At 25.0% G+C, this 23,225-nt stretch overlaps 2 protein-coding genes across 7 annotated transcripts in view; one reads left to right on the forward strand and one right to left on the reverse strand.

Annotated features, from left to right (window-relative positions):
* The first annotated feature begins 227 nt into the window (after positions 1 to 227).
* LOC126901212 (outer mitochondrial transmembrane helix translocase) lies at positions 228 to 6,082 on the forward strand. Its single transcript, XM_050677554.1, has 7 exons — positions 228 to 594; positions 660 to 701; positions 1,034 to 1,211; positions 1,266 to 1,466; positions 2,315 to 2,511; positions 4,294 to 4,481; positions 4,534 to 6,082. Exons 1-7 carry the CDS (start codon positions 457 to 459, stop codon positions 4,670 to 4,672), a joined length of 1,083 nt encoding a protein of 360 aa, XP_050533511.1. The 5' UTR covers positions 228 to 456; the 3' UTR covers positions 4,673 to 6,082.
* A 2,998-nt stretch (positions 6,083 to 9,080) lies between these two features.
* LOC126901206 (pyrokinin-1 receptor-like) overlaps positions 9,081 to 23,225 on the reverse strand; it is a 44,374-nt gene continuing 30,229 nt past the window's right edge. For 5 of the 6 annotated variants that reach the window (XM_050677541.1, XM_050677542.1, XM_050677544.1 and 2 more), the window contains 5 exons: positions 17,523 to 17,839; positions 15,759 to 15,975; positions 14,374 to 14,677; positions 10,744 to 10,970; positions 9,081 to 10,004 (listed from right to left, as the gene is read on the reverse strand). In XM_050677541.1, coding sequence (XP_050533498.1) covers positions 9,627 to 10,004; positions 10,744 to 10,970; positions 14,374 to 14,677; positions 15,759 to 15,975; positions 17,523 to 17,827 — 1,431 coding nt within the window. In that variant the 5' untranslated portion in view covers positions 17,828 to 17,839 and the 3' untranslated portion in view covers positions 9,081 to 9,626. Of the gene's footprint in view, positions 10,028 to 10,743; positions 10,971 to 14,373; positions 14,678 to 15,758; positions 15,976 to 17,522; positions 17,840 to 23,225 lie in introns of all 6 variants that reach the window. The other variant, XM_050677546.1, reaches the window with a different exon arrangement.

Consider the following 23,225-nt stretch of genomic DNA (forward strand, 5'->3'; position numbering starts at 1 on the left):
TATTATTATTATTATTCTAATGACCTCTTATTGCAGCAATTTAAAATTTGTGAAATTTAAGTATTTAATTTTATTTTTACCAATAATAATTATTTTTTGCATATTAAGTTAACCTTAAAATTGAACTTGTACACAGTGTGTCCAGGATGTACAAAAAATTTTATTCTGTTTATGGTGGAATAACCACTATTGTAGGTTATTAAGTGATAACTAGAGTATAATCTTTATAAAGACATAAAAAACTGCCCGTTTTTAAAATGAGAATAAAATTTTTAGGTTTGTGTATGTCAGTTAAATTTTTGTAGTGTATAGTATCATATTGTTTGTTAAGTTCTGACGTGAATTTATGTTCACAATACTAAGTAGTATTATTATTAATACTCCGTTTAGTAAACTATCCTTTAGTAATTATTAATGAACAATTATTAAACATTTTTGAGTTATAATTGTGAAATTATGGAATTAAATAGAAGTGAGTTCATTTCTATAGTTATTCGTATGACTTTATTGTCTACTTGTGCATATTTTGGTACCAAATGGTTAATAGGGCAGCTGGATCCAACTAATCTACAGAAAAAAAAATCTAAGCAAACGGTAACAAATAAAAGACAATCAAGTAATTTTTTGTTGAATTGAGTTATACTTTTATTATGTTCTAGGCATTCATAAAATTTAAAAAGCTCGGTTTGGAAGTAAAAAATGTAAGTGTGTAGGTTATTGATTATTAAATATTTTTTTAATTGATAGCTTAAAGTAGGAAAATTTAAGCAAGGGAGCATTCTTATAAGTCGTAAAATAAATTTTAGACCAAATATTCATTATTATAAAGTACCCATTGTTGTAATTTTTTTTTTTATCATTACATAATTTGAAAAGAGATTAAGTCCTTAAAATAATAACTGAGAAAAGTCTTTGAAATTATTTTTGATTAATACTAGATATTATCAAGTATGATAGAAATTTGGGATGCTTTTTTTCTCTTTGCACTCTTTAAATTTGAGTGTTGTTAAATCCTGGTAATCAAAATTTTCAGTTAACAGATCACGAGTTGATGATTGCTAGTCATCTTGTGAATCCAAACGATATTAATGTGTCATGGAATAACATAGCTGGTCTTGGTCAAGTAATAGATGAAATTAAAGAAACTGTGATATTTCCTGTTCAACGTAAAGAATTGCTAAGAAATTCTGTGTTAACTAAACCACCGAAAGGTAATATTTTAGATTATTAAAATAAATTATTTCTAAACAATTTTTATTTTCTAGGCGTTTTACTTTATGGACCTCCAGGTTGTGGCAAAACTATGATTGCAAAAGCTACTGCTCGTGATGCTGGTATGAATTTCTTGTATTTAGATGTTTCATTGTTGACTGATAAATGGTACGGAGAAAGTCAAAAATTAGCAGGAGCTGTCTTTAGTTTAGCACAAAAGCTTCAACCATGTATAATATTTATTGATGAAATTGGTATGAATAAATTAAATTTATTTTTTAAGCATTTAAATTTACATAATTTATTGCCACTTATAAACTAAGAAAAAATTATGCTTGTAGACTGATATTCAAATCAAAGTCTCCTTCTATTTGATTTAGAATTTTTTAGTACAAACAGTTATATTGAATCCCTAATTTCCTTATTTTTAATGATTATATTTAACTATAAAACTACTAATTATTCTTAATTCTGCTCTTTTTAAACAACATACTTCCTTTACATTCATCTATTTTCACTTAAATTTAAGGTCTTTTTATTAAGTGTAAAACTTAAATAATATTTCTGATGTATGATTTTCACATTTTTTAATTAATAATTTTTTTATATTTAATATTCATTAATGATTAACATAGGCAAAATTTAAATAGAATGTCTATTATGTAATTTCGCCCCTTTTAAAAAATATTTCTTTATAAAAATACATTTTATCTCTTCATTTTTAGGAGACTCAAACAAATGTTTGGAGCGAAGACTCTTTCTGATCTCTAGTTTGTACTTATAATTTAGTATAAGTGATTTATATTTGAATAGAATATGTTAAAAAAGCTTAAGTAAACATTTAGAGCATGGAAAATTTTGCCTTTTAAATGACGGCAAGATAATAAATTCTTGCATAAGTAAAATAATATTAATATAATAGATATTATTGATAAATTTTTTAACAAGATAATTACTAAAAGAAAAACTATATATTTCAATTACAAAAATTTATTATGAAAAACATTTGAACAAATTTTTACCATCAATCATTTTGTTGTGGAGAAAAAGGAAGGTTAAATTTTTTCAGAAATAAAAAAATGTTTATTTTTGTGTATTTTAGACTCATTTCTTAGATCAAGAACTCAAAATGACCACGAAGCAACAGCTATGATGAAAGCACAATTTATGATGTTGTGGGATGGTTTATCTACAGATCCTGATTGCACAGTAATAGTTATGGGAGCTACAAATAGACCTAGGGATTTAGACCCAGCTATACTTAGGCGGATGCCAGCCACTTTTGAAATCTCTTTGCCAGTAAGTAAAAAATTTAAAAAAGGCTATTTCTTAAAAGCTATATTAGCCACTATGATATGTAGTGTATTATAACAAGTAATGTTATAATACAAGGCAATTCTCTTATCATTAGTCATTCGATTTGTCTTACAAAAATAATTTTTGGTATTTTTTAGTGCCATATATTTCTTGATTTACCAGTAATTAATAATTTTTTAAATTCATCTTTTTTATCTTATAGGGGTAACAACTTAATTTTTTTTTTAGTGAAAATACAATTATTTAATAATCTTGTAAATAAGAAAATTACCTAATTGAAAAAATGACTGGTCTATGGGGTGGATCATTGAAATTTTAATTTATATTGTTATTTTTGATATGATAATTTTTAGTAGTATATTATAAAAATAATAATATCTTATTTTTATACAGTAGAAACTCAATTAACCAACACTATTGGGACAAATTTTGTGATGGTTAATCAAATTGACAGTTAATAGATATTTTACAAAATAACAAATTGATTTTCTAAGCTACAAATATCAAAATGAAAAATATTCGTACTAATATAATTTAAATATAAAACAAATTAAATTTAAACTAAGTAATTAATCATTGTTTTTGTCTCTTTGAATCTCTATCAAGATCCTTATATTTTATTGGCTTTATGGTTTTATGAATTTTACATTTCCATTAGTACTTTGCATTTGTGATATATGTTGATAAATTTTTTCGCAACATGTTTTACGTCACAAACAATGGTCCTTCCAACATTATAAATCTGAACAATATTTGTAGGACATATACCTTACCTTGATCATTTTAATAATTTCCAGTTTTTTATTTAATTCTAATACAACACATTTCTGCTTTATACCCATATTTAAAACAACAAATGGTAACATACTTGTGGGCTAGTTGTTGGTTACTGATAAAATTGAATGAAAATTTATAATATGTGTTTGTTCATATTATGTTAATTGTTTACATTGAATAGTCAGATCTATTTTAATATGTTATGTACATTTTCAACTATTGCTGCGTTAGATTCATATTAATAAGTTTTCACCATTAATTTCTTAAACTATTTTTTATATCTTGACAACGATGAGTAATAATGAGTGCTAGAAAAAAGAGTGTTGGTTAATTTAACTTACATTGTATTAGAAAATATTAAAAATATAATTCTAATAAATGCATTTAGATTAATTTAGTTATGTTGAAAAAATCATAAGTACATTTGAAGCATTTAGAATGCTATCTGAGTAAGTGGTGTCTATTATAACTGGAAACAATAATGTTTACATTTACATTTTTAATTTTATATATAAGAAAAAATATTTTTATTAAGTTATTTTTTATTGATTTTTTTCAAATGTGAACTTCTAGGTACAATTAATTATTTACACTTTCTCTGTGTATCCAACTCAATTTCTAACATATAAATATGATTCTCACATTCTAAATATCTTGTTTAAAAGAAGCTTTTATAGAAATCTATAAATTAAACTAAGCATTTCTCATTTTTTGAACCATGTTTTTTTTACGACGTTCCTGCTAATAGTTAAACTATGTTTTTCTATCCTAAAAATATATATATTGTTCCCTAAATAGAGTTATCTTATAACATTCCAATTAAACTAGTTAGTTAAATTCTTTTATAATTCACAAAATGTATTAATCTAATGATTTAACATTTGTATAAATTTGATAGTATCTACAAGAGCATATATATGTTTTTAATGAATTTGTTAGAGTTTAATTATAATGCTTAATTTTAATATAATTTAAAATTATTTGAAGGATGAACAACAAAGAAAAGAAATACTTTCTTTAGTTTTAAGTTCAGAGGAATGCGATAGAGATGTGGACTTACATAAATTAGCTATTAACACTAGTGGATTCTCAGGCTCAGATCTACAAGAACTTTGTCGCATTGCATCCTTATTACGTATAAGAGATTTAATTAAAGCTGAAGATTTAAAAAAAAGGTATTTAAATTTTTTTTTTTACAAAACATATTATAGTAAATTAATTTTACAGTGCAAGTCTTCCAGTCTCTCAATCATCTTTAGAGACCAGTTCAAGTTTACGACCTATAAAGATGGATGACTTGGTTACATCAGTTGCTAAAATGAAAGCTTCAAAAGTAATGTCTACTGCACAATCACGGTTACCTTAAAAGAAAATAATAGTAGTTTGATCAAGAGATCAATAATTATTTAAATCTTTGGTACATTTGGTTGGTGTTGAACAGATATTAACTATTTTTACCAAGGTTAATGTAGACTGATTTAAGAAAATATTTGTTGAATTTTTTCTTTATAATTGCTTAAAAATAAAAATTCATAAATGTATTGTTACATTGAGGTGGATTAATTACAATAATAGACAAAAAAGAATTTCAATATATTAACTGTTGGTAATTTTTTTTAATTTATGTAGTTAAGGTAATCCTATACTTATTTAATTATAAAATTTTTAATTTTCAACATGAACTTTATTGAATTCCTTAAAATATTATCTTGACTCAAAAACCAAAAATTAAGAACTTCGTTTTGATTAATTCATACATCAATATTTAAAGAAGTATTTGTATTTGTTGAATAATTGTTAACTTAGACATAATTTTTTTAATACTTAATAATTGTTAAAATCTAATTATTGAATCTTATAAAAGATTAAGTCATTAAATTTTTAAATCTTAAATGTTAATATTTCTTGTTAATGTATTTCAAGTTATTTTTTAATACTTTTAAGTATTAAATATTTAAAATATGGATATACTGTTGTTAATTAATTGTAAATAATAAAATTGCATGACAAAAAAATCTAGCTTATCTTATTATATTATAGATTACCATTTGTATTTGACAGTGTTTATGGAATTAAAATAAATGTTCCATTTAAAATGCTTACTTATTAGAATTAAACACAAGAGAAAAAAATTCAATAACCCTTATTGAATTTTTAAAATTCATTGTTTACAATTGTGATTTTTGGAATAATGATTATAGAATATTTGAATATAAATAGTATGTAAATAGTCTATTTGTAAGTCGCATACTTTTCTGAGATAATCGTAATAATTTATATTAATACAGTATGGAATTGTTAATAGAAAAAACAATCATAATTTCAAGAAATTTGTTCTTATTGAAAACAGATCAAAATTTTATATTGTTTACACTTATCAATCTTATTAAATATTGAACTCAACTCGATATGGTGAGGTCTTTATAAAGTCGTCAACTTTTCCATTATTATACATTTAAAATATGTGTTTTGGGTTACATATGTTACAATGTAAATTACATCATTTACAAAAATATTATTTCAATTTAAAGATATATAGTTTTTACTAACTTATCACTGAAATTACATGATTTTTAATTACTATTGTGGTATTTAATACCTTATTATATAGATAAAATTAAGAAATTTCTTGATAAATACAAAAACTTGAATAGAACAATACATTTTAATTTTAAAAATTTGTACACTTGTTATGAAACATTAAAAAATGTTGAAATTATTTAACTTTTAACTAATATATTAAATGTATTTATTTAAAATAAATTTTTTTATTAATTCTTTATTGTATTAATTACCGTAAGCGATTCTTAAGGACTTTGGGAAGGATAATCCTGCGGATCTAGTCTTGCAGTTGGGATGGTAACGCACACCATTGATTATACAATCAGTATTTTCCAATTTTTGCGAATGGTAAGCATAAGCAAACTTGATTGCCAACAACGAATAGCCCTCCAAGTGAAAGAGACTTGTTAACGGGTTATACCAAAAGATGAAATTGACCATTCAGGAATCTCTATGACACTAGGTGCACAATAATGTATATAGACTTACCACAGTACAGAGCTCTGTTATGGTGGACCTTTTTCGGTTTCTTGTGAGAACAGGATGGATATACCATAAAAAGGGATAATTTTCTGTGATTAACAACACTAATAGTGGGACACTTAAAAGTGAATCATAAACTAGCAAAAAAATGAAAGTGAAGTCGACAAACAAAATCCAAGAGTCATAAGACCAATTGGTATTGTTACTTTTTATTGAACACGGTTTGCTATGAACACCTATAGATAGTACATAATTTAATAAAATAATAACAAAACTAAAATTTAATTGAATAGAGTACGAAAGGAATGTTTTTCTTTCTAAATACTAAAAACTTTGTTTAAATTTTACATTCGTTTGATGATTTATTTAGTAGCGTTAGTTTTCTTTGGTTAATATTATGCAAAAGGGGAAAACATTTTTTGTAACCTTAACAAGTACTCCTTTGTTAATAAGTCTTCTCTCGAGGAAATATACTATATAAAATGAATATAATTATGTGAAGAAGTAATATATGAAGGGTAAAACTAAATTTCCTTATGTTAGCATCATCTTTATGATAATTCTGAGAATACTTTTGCCTTTAAAATTCAATTTTTAATATTTTATTATTTTTTTTTAATTTTTTTTATTCAAATAACTTTATAAAATTTACATCTATACAAAATATATGCACAACCGTAAATGGGTTAACAGTAGTGAAAAAAAAATTACAATATGACTTGAATAGCATGCAGTAGGGGGGCACCCAATGGAACTACCTACTTCGAATTTTGTTTTTTGATTTCATTTTTTTTTTTTTTTTTTAAAAGAGGTCTCTACACCATTTTCTTTTTAATCTTCTTGGCGGATTGTCGGGGATGTGTTTTGAATAGAGGTATTGAATATTAGGGTTTGGGTGAGAGTTTAATTTGTTATGAAGTTTTAGGCAAGCAGTTTTGGCAATATTGTTAACATAACTAATTTGAAGATCTGAATGGAGAGTTTTATTAGGGACGTACCAAGGGGAATTGGTGAGTGTTCGTAGGCAAATGGATTGAAAGGATTGGATTTTTTGGATGTTGGATGGAGCGGCACAGCCCCAGATTTGAATACCATAAAACCATAGTGGAAAGAGAAGAGTTTTATAGATGAGTGTTTTTAGCTTTAGATTAAGTTTGGAACGTAAGAGAGGGCGAAGTAGATGGAGTCGGGTGTTTAATTGTTTTCTTTTTACAGTTATATGGTCTTTCCAAGTTAGTCGTTTGTCAAAAATGAGGCCTAAGTATTTTACTTTATTATTTTGGGGAAGTAAAGTGTTGTAGAGTTTGACTGGTGGACAGATGTCTGGTCGAAGAGAAAAGGTGATGTGGTTTGATTTGGTTGTATTTACTTTAATTTTCCATTCGGTAAACCATTTTTCTAAAAGATTGAGGTGGTGTTGGAGTTTGAAATTTGTTATTAAGGGATCAGCGTCTGATGCTAATAGGCTTGTATCGTCAGCAAAAGTATTTAAGATTGTGAAGTTAGATGTAGGTATATCAGCTGTGTATATTAAGTATAAAAGGGGGGATAGGTCACTGCCTTGGGGAACTCCGGCGTTTATAGTGAAATGGTTAGAAAATGTGTTGTTTATATTTACTTAGAAAGAACGTTGGTCTAGGTAAGATTTTAATATTAAGTAGTATGGTGTTGAGAAGTTTGATTTTAGCTTGTGGAGTGACCCTTCGTGCCATACCTTATCGAAAGCTTGGGCTATGTCTAAAAAGACACCTGAACAGTATTTTTTTTGTTCAAGAGATGAGGAGATAGCATCGGTGATACGATGGAGTGGGTGTATTGTAGAGTGATTTGCACNTGTGGGTGTATTGTAGAGTGGTTTGCACGGAATCCGAATTGAGAGTGGGGGATGATGTTTTTTATTTCTGAAATATTTTGAAGACGTTTTAATAGTAGTTTTTCAAATAGTTTTCCCAAGGTAGGGAGGAGGCTGATTGGACGGTAAGAAGAAGTTAAATTTTTAGGTTTACCTGGTTTCGGCACTACTATGATTGTTGATAGTTTCCAAAGTGGGGGGAAATGAGAAAGTCTGAGCATGGCATTGAAGATATGGACTATGTTTAGAATAGATTTGCTGGTTAGTTGTCTTAAGATGTTATTTGTTATAAGGTCGTAACCTGGAGCTTTACCGTTCTTTAGTTTGCCAATTGCATATTTAACTTCATTTGGAGAAAAGTGTTTGGGGGGCAGTGTCATTGGTAGGGGGCTATCTAGTGATTTGTTGATTTTGTTTATATGGTTGGCAGAGGGGTTTATGTTGTTGAGTTTAAATACTTCATATAGGTATTCAGCAAATGAATTAGATTTGTCTATGTCAGATACTGCTAATTGGTTGATGTTTAGTTTTATTGGCGGTATTAGTTCTCTATGTTTTAATATACTTTTTGTTTTACGCCAGAGAGAGCAGTTAGATGTTTGGAGTTTGATGATATTATTTTCGTATCGTTCTGTGTTGATTTTGTAGAATTCTTTTTTTAGTTTGTTTGAAATAATGTTGAGTGCATTTTTGTCGGCAGGGTGACGAGTTGATTGCCATCTCGCTCTGGCTCTCCTTTTTTTTGCTAGCATTTCTTTTAGAACTATTGGGATGTTGTTGGATTTGTTAGGATATTTAGAGGGGGAAGAAGAAACAGTTATTGAGTTTTGAATATTGGAAGTTAATTGGATTACAGCATTGTCAATGTCANTAATTATGTTATTATTTTTAATATAACTATTTATGTTGAAATTAGATAAAACCTATATAGAATATACAATAATTTGTCTTGAATAATTTCAGTAGTGGCATAAAATTTGAAAACACTATTTTTAAAAAAAAAATGGGTTTGTTACGCTTTTTGAAATTGGAATATCAGAAATTCAACAAAAAAGTGTATAGTACGTATGACATTTAATACATCATACTATTATTTATTAAGTAAAATTTGAAGGTAAACTATAGATACAAACAAATTTAATACATTTTAATTAGACTTTATAATTTTTTATTTCCTAATTATAGGTTCTTTTAAGCCTTTTGATAAGGAACATATTTTAATACCTCATAATGGTTATGTGAGATATTATACCATAAATGCAGCGCAATTTAATGTTGTTTTTCATTAAACATTGCGTTACAATCATACCGTATTAAAAGCTATACACATTGTTCAACCTTTAATCATAAGTAATCAATGGATATCCAATTACTACGAGCGTATAAAAATAGGGACCTTTTTCCAATTAAACTGTAAAAATGTTTAATTAATGCTAAAGCTCTTCTTTGAACAACTGTCCGAAGCTGCAACAATTGCGTATCCAACCAATTCATCTCGAAGGTCGTTGCCATCCACGTCTTTAAGACTACTGTTGCTTATCATTGTCCAATCACTCAATGCTATTGGAACAATAGGTTGAGATGGAGATGGCAAATTATTTGGTTTTTTACCAATTACGCTCCACCAACGCCAACACCAGTGCCCGTTGTCATTCAGGCTGATTGTAGCCTGCCCGATTGACACCCGCCTGTACTTTGGACGGCCACCTCCTGGCCCGGTGGTAGTAGTCGAGCTGCTCCGCCGACGCAGACTCCGCTGATGATCGGTCCATCCACTGCCACAACACCGTAGCACCGTTTCCTATGGGTACAAAATAAAAAACACTGTTTCTCTGTTAACACATTTCGTATGAATCAAAAAAAATAATAATAATAGGTTGAAATTTTATTAAATAATGTTATTGTTAGGGTGAATTTCAATATTAAGGAGCAAAATCTACGTATATTGACAACATAAGTCATTCAAAAATTCTTTTTATTTCTAACTTTAGTAGTTTTTCATCAGAAATATTAATATTTACAACAACTTTGAATTGAATACCATTTGATAATCGATAATTTGGTCAAGCGGTGATGTGACATACGAATATTTTATATTATAAGCTTGTTGAAAGCTTATAAAGACGAAGAAAAATTTTTTAAAGAACCCCTTTTTTTGATCATCAATTTTCGTAAATTATTATCAATTATCTCATCGATTATTCAATAAGTAATCCTGTAAACCTAAGCTAAAAATATTTCTAAATATAAAGTATTTAATTTAAATTTATTATTAATCTAAAAATTTATAATTTCAAAGAAAATTAAAAATCATAAATTAATAAATTGTTAAAGTAATTTAACATGTATTAAATAAATAATAATATATAAAATGTATAATTCTTTGGGTTAAAGTTGACACTTAAATTAAGATTAAATTACTTACCTATTGAGTATTTATTGTTAAAAATAAAAATTAATTTTTTTTATTTATTTGAAAGTTTAAAAATAAAATTGCAATTGAAAATGTAAGCAAAATATGGTAATATGTTTGTACATACCTTGAAAGCAGCCCTAAACTTGAGTGACATGATATGGTAAAGAATGGGATTTATAGTAGTCGACATGTAATATAAAACGCCTGATATATACGTGGAGATTCCATATAGCTGATGAAGGAATTCTTCCCCAATATCTCCAGTTGATGCTTGACTAACTCCAAATATGGCTATCAGTCGTTGAGCATGAAATGGTGCCCAACAAATAAAAAACGCAACCACGACAGCGACTGAAAAAAAATCTTTAATTATTCTAGGATTTTATGAGAAATATACGAAACAAAATATTTTTCAAGTTAAGTTTTAATATACTCTAATATAGTATGTTTATGATTCATAGTTTGAACAAATATTCAAAAAGGGTATAACTCGGTTTAACAATATAACTATATATATATAAATATATAATATAATATATATAGTTATAGGGAAGCTCTAATTTAGTTGTTACATTAACATAATTTCAAAACTTTTTTAAAGTTTTGAAAAATATTGACCGAATTTGACAAAATTATGAATAATTATAATTATTTTAGATTAATAATTGGTTTACAATATTTTTTTTAAAACATTAAACAGGACCTTAACTTGTTCACTTGTATGTATATAAATAGTTTATAAATATAATTATCCACCTAAAAATTTTTTGGTTAATATCTCACAGATCAACCAAATTGAAATTCACAGTATTACATCGCTTATAGTAAAAATTAAGATTAATTGCATAAATAGAACAATTATTTATTATACTATCAATTAGTAATATTAGTTATAATTAAAACTATTTAAAGTAATCATTATATTAATTAGGGACAATTTTGGATAACGTTTCTGAACTAATGTAGAGCCTAGTTAACTTGAAATGTAACGAAGGTAATATTATCATATTTCAGAAATTAAGTTTTTCCTGAAACCTGTCTAGAACTTCATTGGACGATAGCTAGTTGAAATCAACTAAGTCAATTTTGTAATTTTATTATTATTTGATAATCATATTTCAATATTATTAAAATATTGATTATTTTATATGTTTATTTAATATACAGGGTGGCCCACCACTCACTGACAACTTAAATAACTTTTGATCCAGTTAATATTTTTAGCTGATTTTTTTTTTTNTATCTTTTCAATATACTTTTGAATGAGAGTGATAAGTAATAATTGCCTTATCTAATTTCTTATCAAGATATTAATGCCAAGTTTGTAATGTTACACATTATCATCATATGTATACACAGTAATCATGAAAAGATAGGATTTTCTTCTGTCTTTTTCTCAATACGTATATCAATGTTTAATACCGTAAAATAATACATGAAAATTCAAATTTTCACAAACTTCAAAACACTACAGAATATTTACTATTGAATATTAATAAGATATTTTTTTACTAAAATTTTTCTTAAATTCTACTCTACAAAATAGCTATCTTAGATTTTTTTTTTACATTTTATTTAAAATTTAAAAATAATTAATATTTTTAATAAAATGTAAAAAAATTAATTATTGAGATATAGCTATAGACCTAACGTATAACTATTATTTAAAAAAAAAATCAACTAAAAATATTAACTGGATCAAAAGTTATTTAAGTTGTCAGTGAGTGGTGGGCCACCCTGTATACATTTAAAATATGGGAAAAATAATTTTTTAGTATGTAAAATCGTTGTTTTAAATGACTTTTTCCAATAGAAAAAATTGTCATAAGATTAATGTCGATAAAATATCGACTACTGTTTTGTTTCTATGTCTTACCTAATATTTTTAGGGCGCAATTGTGGTTTTCGTTTCATGGTTTGATTATCTTCTTTGATAAAGTCAATATAATTGACTAATATTAATAATTTTAAATTACTGTTACTTTTATTTTTATTTTTCTTAGCTTGATTTTCAGCTCTAGTATAGATTTTGACAATGTGATTGAAGGAAAAATCAATAAATTTATTCAAATAGTTTCTTAAATGTTTTATTTAAATATAGATCGCATTAACTTAATCATTTTTATAATTGTTTAATAGTATACAATAATAATAACAATTGAGAATGGTGTAGCCTAGCGGCAGTGCTTGATGCGCACTGTCTTGGGTTTGAGACTCAGTCACGGACGGATTGAGCGAGAGAACTATTTAGTAAAAGGGGTGTCATCCCCTATCTCCGGCGACGGACTAACCATCCATCTTGAAGTATCCATCGTTAAAAACCCTCTTCTTCAGGGGAGGACGTTATAGCCCTTAATGGGCTACAAAAAACGTAAAAACTTTTTTTATTTTTTGCAATACTAAAGAAAAATGAGTTTTTATAAAATTATATGTTTATCATTGTGTGCGAATAAAATTATATAGTTTTAATAAAATATAGTTATGCTACAATAAGGTAATATTATTATATTAAATATTTAAAAACCATAGAAGATGTTTTACTCCTTAATAGAACCAAATCATCTTAATATCAATCATTAGGATACTGAGTTTCAAATAATAAAACTTCTGCCCTTCTAACCTATAGTATATAGGATTTTTTAAAATTAAGAAAACTAATCAATTGTTATGAACAATAGAAACCCCTAACTATTTTATTTTCAATAGCGTATTACTCACTCTGTGTATAAAATGTATGATAAATATTCCATTACTGCTATTGTATAAATTATACACATTAATAATGTAGTTGACATTAAAATCTGCACTGATTGATCTCATTTGAAAATAAATTTTTAGATTCTAAAAATTATAAGAAGTTTCTTCTAAAAATGTAATGCGATTGCTTTGATAACACTTAACTGTACGGCTTTGTCACATGGTTTGGTAAATTTTTGAACTTTAATAGTAATAAATACTAGAACATTTTTTCATTATATTAATGTCAAATATCAATATTCAAATATATTAATAAATTTAGTTGAAATTCAGTAGAAAGATTTATTTTTATGAATAGTATAGTTCATATAATTTAAAGATATTTTGGTTTTTATTATTAATTTTTTAATCATTTAACCAGTATAGTAAAATAAAAAAGATAATCTGATAATATCTATAAATCGCAATTTAATAAAGAAAAGTTTATAATTAAATGAAAAATATTGTATTTCTGTCAAAAAGTTGAGTGATTACTTTTTTTTTTATTATATTCATTTTGTTTCAATACGATATGGTAGTTTAGTTTAATATCTACAACAAAGTCAGTTGTTTCGGTTCAAAGATTTTGTTTTAAGTCTACCGGAACGTGGTTAAGTTTATAAGACTACACTCCAAATAATGTAATAGAAATTCTTATAGTAAAGAAAATTTATCATACAAAAATGTATACAGTTGCACAAATAAAGAATAATGTTACTTTAGACTTAACTATTTTTAATTTTAATATTTAATATTGTATGTTTATGATTTAATACAATTATATGATTTTAGTTAGATAATTTTGATTTGTTGTATTGTAAATATATATATATATATTTAGTAATTTTTTTGAATAATTTGAGTTTGAAGCTTTAATGTAAGTAATTTGGTAAATTAATTAGGATACTTATACACATACAATATAAGTTAAATCTTAAAAACTATTTTTTCATATAATTTTTTTTTTCAGATTTTCTAGTGTAAGAAATAAGTTATACAAAAAAAAATGTTTACATACCTAACATTTTGAGTACCTTTGAAGATGAATTTGCCCTGTATTCAGGTGATGATATTTTCTTTTCGCCAGTAGTCGATCGTATGGTCACTGTTCTTTTTAATCGATCAGATCGTCGTAACCTTAAACCGATTAGTGCATAGAGCACTGTAATTACAGTCATAGGTAATACAAAAAACAACAGCGTAGACAGTGTAAACGATACTGTGGATAGACTTAAATTGGAGTCCATCAAAAAAATTTCACGAATGTTACACTGAGCCATTTCTGGCGAATCATCCCATGACGATACGGTGAACTGTAGAGCCTACAATAAAAAAAAGGTTACATAAGAATTCTGAAAATATACCATAAAGTAATATTGTACCATATTTATTGCAGTGTTTGTAAGCTTAAGCTAAATTTTTGAGTTAATATTTAGTTAAATTTATCAGTAAGGCATTATCAAAATAATTATAATGTATATGATAAAAATAATATTGTGTTTTTTTTTTAGTAATTTTTTCTGTCTTTTTGAATTAAATATTTTCAATATTTTTTAATTTCAAATTAGTATTTTTAATATAATTTTAGTTTTAAATAATATTAGCCACAAGTAATAAATTTTGATTATATAATATAATATGAATATTTCTTAACATTTTTTTGCGTTTCTGTTGGATTGAGCATACATAAAAGAGTTCGTAAAAGGTTTTAGATCGAATAAATGTAATTTTTGTTCAAAGTTTTTTGCACTATTATCTGATATAAAAATGCACGAGACAGTACAAAATGATGACAAATTGTATGGATGTGATGTTTGTCAAATATGATTTGAGCGTTCTGTTGATCTATGTGTAAACGCCAGAAAATATATCAGAGAAAAACCTTATAAGAGCTGAAATTGTTTAAAAGTAGAAATCATTTTTAACCACACGTCATTAGAAGAGACGAGAAATATGAATTTATGTATCTAAACATTACACTTGTATAGTTTATCCAACCAAACTTAGTCAATCCAAATTCTTTTATAACTACAAATTACACAATAATAAAAATTATTTTAGACAAAAAATAATATGTTTGTATTTGGTATGTTGATATGTACAATAAATATACTGTATAGATAAATAATTTATTGTAATGATATAAAAATTTTTAAATATTATTTAAAATTAATTTTAGTAATATGTAGTATACTTTATTTACCGATTTTTTGTAAATTAAATCAAAAACAATTTTATTAATATCATTTTAATCAAAATTTGTATAGTATATATTACCCAAAAACGTATGGATTGTTATTTTAATATAAACATAATTTTCAAATTATTACAATAGTAGTTTATACATATAAATAAATAGTTTTGATAAAATAATTAAAATATTATCTTAATTTTGTTATTTACTTGTGGTATAGCAAACAACACTGCCACCAGCCATATGCCAATGATCAATTTAACAGCTCTAGACAACTTTGACATACTTTGAGCCATAAATGGATGACAAATAGCCACGTAACGTTCTGCTGTGAATGCTGTTATAGTAAGAACAGTCGCATTTGCTGACATTTCAGCAAACAACCCCCTAAGTTGACAAAAAATCTCACCAAAAATATAAGGGTATCTGAAAAAAAATCAATTACGTTTTTACTAATTTGATAAATAAAAATTGAAAACTTCATTTGATTGAAATTTTATTTATTTATTTACTTAACACAAAAGATTTAAGTACAGTAATTAATTAAAAACATATTTAAACATAATACAGTACCCTGCCATATTATTAGACACAAACTATAAATTATAGTTTGTTTTAAAGTTGTTATTATACATTTTCGTAATTATACTACTAGTAATTTTATTTCAAATCTTAGTAGTACTTAATTATTGTTTTTGTAACATTGATTATATATGTAGTCGGTTGGTAACACTATTCTACAATAATAATATCGTATAACGAAAAAAAAGTGGATAGTTATATTGTAAATTTAAATAACTTTTACAAAATTAAATAATTAAGAAAAATATTTTATTGTGTTAAGTAAGTTCATTTTTTAGGAATATTTTCTTTTTAAAGCTTAAACAGAAATTTTACTAAGATTTTTGCAGAATATCCTGTTTAAAATGAAAATTGGTCAAATCCGTCATGTTAAAAGCTCAAAATTTAACGCTATTCCAAATAGCTGAAATCACTAGAGTTTCTCGTAGTTCAGTAAAAAATAAAAAACGAAAAATAAATTTTAGAGATAATTTGAGAGCTAAACGTAAAGGTGCAAGCGGTTGTCCAAGGATTACAACAAAGAGAAGTAACAGGATAATCCGAAAAATGTGTATTGAAAATCGAAAAAAGTTGCCTCCTCAAATTAAAAAATGGTTTGAGAGCCAATTTAAATGATGATGCACAATGCCACCGTGCTAAACAAAACTATGTTTTTAGTTAAAAAAATGTTGATATTCTTGATTGGTTTGAAAATTCGTCCGATATAAATTACATGGAGAATGTTTAGGAATTTATAAAGTCTGAAATTAGTAAAGAAGCTCCTATAATTAAACAGGATGTTATTCAGATATTTAATTATATAATCATACTGGATACATAGGCCAGTTATAAAAATGAAAATTGAAAATTGTGTAAAGAGTATGGCATGTCGCATTCAAGCTATGTTGGCTGCTAAAGGCAGTTATACAAAATACTAATTCTAACAAAAAATTATACTTAAATATAGTGAAAAATTATTTTTTATAATTCACTGTTGTTTCAACAATATGTGATGTATAGATAATTTTCTATGTTTATTTGAATACAAAAGTTTTTTAATTAATTATTATCTACCTAAAAGTTAGGCAATATTGATTTTTGTATTTGGGACTAATAATATAAAAGGGTACTGTAGAACTTAAAAATAAAAATGAAAAGCTATAAGATTGAAGAGATATAATTTTAAGAGGAATAATTTAAATAATATCAGACAAACCAAACCCCGTTTTTAATAAATCGTATAAGTTGTTAATATTACTTAAAAAAAAAAAATAGATTACCATATCATACAGAGTGATTCGTTCAACGTTAATCACTAAATTCTCATAAAGTTGACACTCTTATGAGGTATAATGGATGAATTAAAAAACAAATATTATGTATAGGACTAAAGTATTGTACTTAGAGTTTACCTGGACCATATTGACCACATTTCCTGCGGTAGACCAGAAACAAGAAGTATGAGATCAGATATAGCTAAGCTGAATAAATAATAATTTGTGGCTGTATGCATATATTTGTGTTTGGCGATCACTAAACACGTGATAGTATTACCAATGACGCCAGTAACAAATATTACTGAGTAGACGATTGTCATGGGTACTACTATGTACAATGGATCTCGTTTGGGCATTATGAAACTACCTTCCCATGGATCTTCAGTACTCATATTTTGTTGATTTCCACTGTCACTGCCGCCACCATCATCCAATGGCATTATGCAAAAACACTGTAAGAAACATTACTAGTTAAAAATAGTTTATTTTCATTGAAATGTGATAATCATTGTTTCTGATTAATTACTTTGTGTCTATGAAAGTGTAAAATCTAAGTACTACTAAGTAGATTTAATTATAAATTGTATTAAAAATTAATTCATAAATATTCCTAGATTTAAATTTTACGGTTTAATTCTAAATTATTAATGATTCTAAAAAAATTCTGTTTTATTTTTATCACTTTTTGTCAGAGTATAAAAATATTAGGATATTTCGACACGATGGAAAATTTAATATTCTGCTTAGTATTCAAAATATAGTGTGGAGATTTAGGAAGCATATAATCCTCAAACAACGAATATTGCATTTTATAAGGTAAACGTTAAATTAGCTATGGTTATCCTTGATTTTGACTTAAAACCAATGTCATAATATATTATATTTGCTTAAAAATTAGTTTCAATACTTTATCAAGTGAGCAATAAAAAAAATTGGGAGTAAAAAAAATAACTATAATCATATTGTATTGCAGGTTTTTCATAAACGCTTTCATTTTTTAAAGGCCATTTAGGTATTTTTATAATTTTAGTTTCGATGCGAAGCTGAAAAAGTATTAATTTTACTATATGTTTTTTTTTTAATTTTTAATTTTTTTTTTGTGTCTGTGAACGCTCAATCTCAGCTCTCGCTGGACCGATTTTGATGAACAATACGTCAAAATATCAAAAATCGTATCTAATCGAAGATATTATCCTCAAAAATTGAAAAAAAATTTATTTTATCAATTAAACAGTTACTTATCACATGTTCTCCATACAGACAATTAAAATCATTCATTTATAATGTTTTCAAAGTATTTAATTGATATAATAATTTGATATTACAAAAATAAATCATTTTACTTTGTAATTTAATAATTTTTTACTCTAATTTACTCTAATTGTGTGTGCTACTACTAGACTATAATATTCCAAATTTTTTGGTAACATGTTGCTATATAAATTATTTCTAAAAAAAGTTATTGTTAGTTTCTCCTGAATTAAGAATGGATTTTTACAATTATAATAGGTTCTATTGAGTAAATCTTTTTAACAACTTTTTTTTTATTAATTTCTTAAGATTAAACACTATCTACAGTTTTGCATCGAAGCGTTTCTTATGATAGTGATTGTAATGTCAGATATCATCTTACTTGTCCCAAAAATGCAATGTCCATACTGTACCGCTATCCCACTGTGGTACCGTTTTTTTTTTAACATAAATAATTTTAAAATAATATTTAACTTAAATGTCAAAAAATAAATAAAATAAAGATTGTGGTTAAAAAAACTTAATATAGCATAATATTATACTTTTATAATTGAGTATAAGTTGTTTATTTATTTTTAATATTCTTTGGCATCAACCTAACATTTTAATAGTTTTATTGACTTTAGATTATTATTATAAAGTTTAAATATAAAAACATCGACAAGTGTATAAATTTATAGTAAAATAATTCAGCACAAGTCGTGACTAGTAGTCATTGTAATGTAATAATGATTTAAATTACTATTATTCAATTAAATAAAACTTTATAGGAATGTGAATGTTGAAAGTAAAATTATTCACATGTTTGTTTAAATTTTAAAATAAGTTCTTTTCGTCAACGATTTATTTTTAGAATAAAGGTCATTCTTCGATTTTTATTATTTCTTTACCGAAAAATAGATTAGTATACTTAAGGTTCAATTTTTTATAGTATTTAAGTATACTTTAAAATTATTATTTTTCATCACAAGTTAATCATAGGATCAATATAAATTACATATCAACTTAATTAAAAAGGTTTAACTGTACTTAAATTTTTATTTTTATTTTAGAGGTATATATTATATAATATTATTATAATATAGTAAGTCTTCAAACTTTATCTAAAAGTTGATTTTTATTTGATATAAAATCATGATTATAATTTGGAAATGTTATTATTTTTCTAGGTATGGACATTCTGTACATCATGTTTGAATTATAAAAATGATAATTTTAACAGCCAAATTTATTTTTTATAAATATTTACAATAAAATAATTTTTAAGTAAGAAAACATAATGCGATTTGTTCATTGCTACAATTTAACTTCAAAAATTTCTATTAACAGGGTTGATGAAATTTTTTAGCTACGATGTGAAACTGAGAGGCATTAATTTTACTATGATGTGTTTATTTAGTTGTTTTTTTTTGTGTCTATCGTCACTTTGTCTCAGATCTTACTTGATCGATTTTAATTAACGATATATTATAAGATCAAATATTGAATATTGATGAAAATATTACCTTTCAAAATGACATAATATCTCTTGTTTCCCATAATAGGGAAAAACCTCAAAAAAAATTCAATTTTAAAAATTTCAAAATGTGCATTTTTTACATTTTTTTACTTAAAATTATTGTAAAATGTTTGAAAACAAATTAATTAATACCAAAATTTTTAGAGCGATTTGTTTCTTTTATTAGGCATAATTTTTTTGAAAATCTGACCTCTTACCTGTACTAAAGAAAGGGTTACAATAGCCACTTAATATGAATAAAATACTTTTTCTGAAAATACTATATAAATACATAAAAACACATATTAAGGAATTTTTTCAAATAAAATTTTTAAAGTAAATTGTCCTAATGACTTATTTTTTATAAGAAGACAGCACCCAAGTTGAACAAAAATTCTGATTTTTTTTTAGATCAGCATGATAACATGCACTGTTTTTCGTATTTTTATGAATTTTTATAATTATTTTTTTTTCATTTATGATGCCAAATTTTAGGTTAAACAGTGTATATGTTTAGAGAATGGTTGTACTGTCCCATTAAAGTATAAATAAATTAAAATTTAAGGGTTGAAAATTATGAATATAATTAGGAAAGATTTTTGTAATTTTTAGTATTCATTTAATAAAAATATTAAGTGGAAGGTCTCTCTCTTCTAAAAACAATTGCTCTAGGTTTATAACATATTTTTATTTTTTAATATATCATATATAATAATTATTTAAATACAATTTGTTATGTATTTTATTAAATTAAATGTATTAGCTTAATTAAAATTTTTATTTTTAATTCTAATTAATACGTTTAGTGTTATTGACAATAAATTTCATTACTCATGAAGATTAATAACAAAACGTTTATTTTGCCACCTCTATGAAAATATTGAAAAATTAGGCTTACGCAATTTTTCACGAAGAAGAAACGTATATTCCTTTTTGCTTAGATAGAAATTAATTGTTTTTGAAAATATTTCGTTTCTATTTGAAATATAAGAGTTTTTCATCAAAGAGGTGTAAAATAGTAATAATGTATTTTTCAAAAAAAAAAAATATTCTTATGAATTTCTTTTGAACAGGTTTTTATTTTATAAAAAATAAAAAAATATCTTTTTATATCATAAATAACCATAATTATTGGATAAATTTTCACATATGTTATTTCAGTGAGCAAGATAATGCGCTGCAGCATTTAAGTACACAAGAGCAAAGGGATTTACTCAGTTGAACGCAGAATGAGTATTTATACCTTTATCTATTTTATACTAATTATTTATTTATAGCAAAAAATATTTAGATTAAATGTTTTTAATTAAATATTATATTGTAATGTGTTTTGTGTTTTATTTAACATGTATTAATTCTTTCAATTATTCAGTGAATTATTTATCACAATAATATCTCAAAATGTCTTTACTTTTATGTAATTAATTACAATAATTTCAGAATAATTCTATACCTACAGTTTATATCTTAAAATCGTTATAATTTCCTAATAAATTAGTACAAAAGTTGCTATCAACCAAATATTCTCCTAATTAGATAATTTCATATTATATAAGATAGTTAAATATTTATGTTGTCTTAAAAAAAAAAATTGATACTCTTATATGTTAAAAAAGATGATGATAAAACGTAATTAATATCGTAATAAATCAAGAAATATACAGAGGATCGGTTTGTCATAAACAACTATCAAAATAAATACAATAGTGAACAAAATTAGTTTGATTTTTTTTTACTTACATACATTTCTTAATTTATCAGTTATTAATAACTTTTTAGGATTATCCCTTTATGTATAAGGTAGTTAATTTTATTTTTTTAATAGTAACATACATATTTAACCAGCTTAAAAACAGGATATAAATTATTATTATTGAAAATAATTATTCTAAATAATCTAATTTATAAAATGACTGCCTGATATTAACCTTTGAATCAGTACTTTGGATGTCATTATCATTTTTATACTTAGGCGGGACGAAAAGTACGGAAAATGACTAATGATAAAAGTAGTGGTACTTAATCCTCGCCCTCATTTATTGTTTTAAATTGTTAATAACTACTGAAATACTGGTCCCAACGTTGTTATCGACCAGCCATTTTCTTAAATAGATTATTTCCTATTTTATAAGCTAGTTAAATGTCGGTATTTCAAAAAATAAAGGTGACAAATTTTAAAGCTATAAGGGTTGATTATAAAAAGTAATTATTAGCTGGTAAATCAAGGAATATATGTAACTAAAAGAAATCAAAAATTATTTGTCCAATTTCGTATTTATTTTGTGAGTAATCGAGTGGTTTATAATAAACCAATCACTTGTATCTAATAAAAAAAAAACCATTTTAAATTGTATTTATTTTGCGAGCAATTGATAAACGGGATCGTATATAAAGTAGTAAAATAGAAGTGCTACAATTATTGTTGATTAGTACCATTAAGTGTTTTGAGTTATCCATGTTTAAAAAAACCCAGGAAATTAATTCTGAATTCATAATTAATTTAGTAAAATTAAAGTACAGTTAAATTTATACTTTCAACATCACCACTAAGTGTTTATGCAGGTAAGTATGCTGTTTATAGAAAGAATAAACAACATTTCACCTTAGTCTTATATATATAAAAGTTCATACTAACAAATTGTTGTATTATATTATTTTGTGTTGGTCTATCAACACTCATATAAATAGCTATTTAAGAGTTAATTTGACATGCAAGTTAATGACAATCTTTCATAAAAAAATGTTTAACTAGTTTAATCATTTGATAAGCAAATAATGTTTAGCATAGTAAGATATTGAAAATATATTGTTTTATTTTTTGGCTTTCAATACATAGTATTACTAAAGCTCGACAATTATATTTTATTACTGCTACTATTATTATAATTCTAAAGAAGTTTGTAGAATTGGTTCAACTAGTTTTGAGGGTATATGATCCCGAGACAATGGGATATAAGGACCAACTATAATGCTGTTAAAAATATATTGTTAATTTGATAAAGTTTGTAAAGTGTGTATTAAAAATGATGGAGTTCATATTACTAATACATTGATAATAAGTACATTTAGCTAGTCAATTTAATAATATG

The sequence above is a fragment of the Daktulosphaira vitifoliae genome, unplaced genomic scaffold (assembly GCF_025091365.1).
Source record: "Daktulosphaira vitifoliae isolate Bord-2020 unplaced genomic scaffold, ASM2509136v1 Scaffold_3, whole genome shotgun sequence".
Lineage (NCBI taxonomy): Eukaryota > Metazoa > Arthropoda > Insecta > Hemiptera > Phylloxeridae > Daktulosphaira > Daktulosphaira vitifoliae.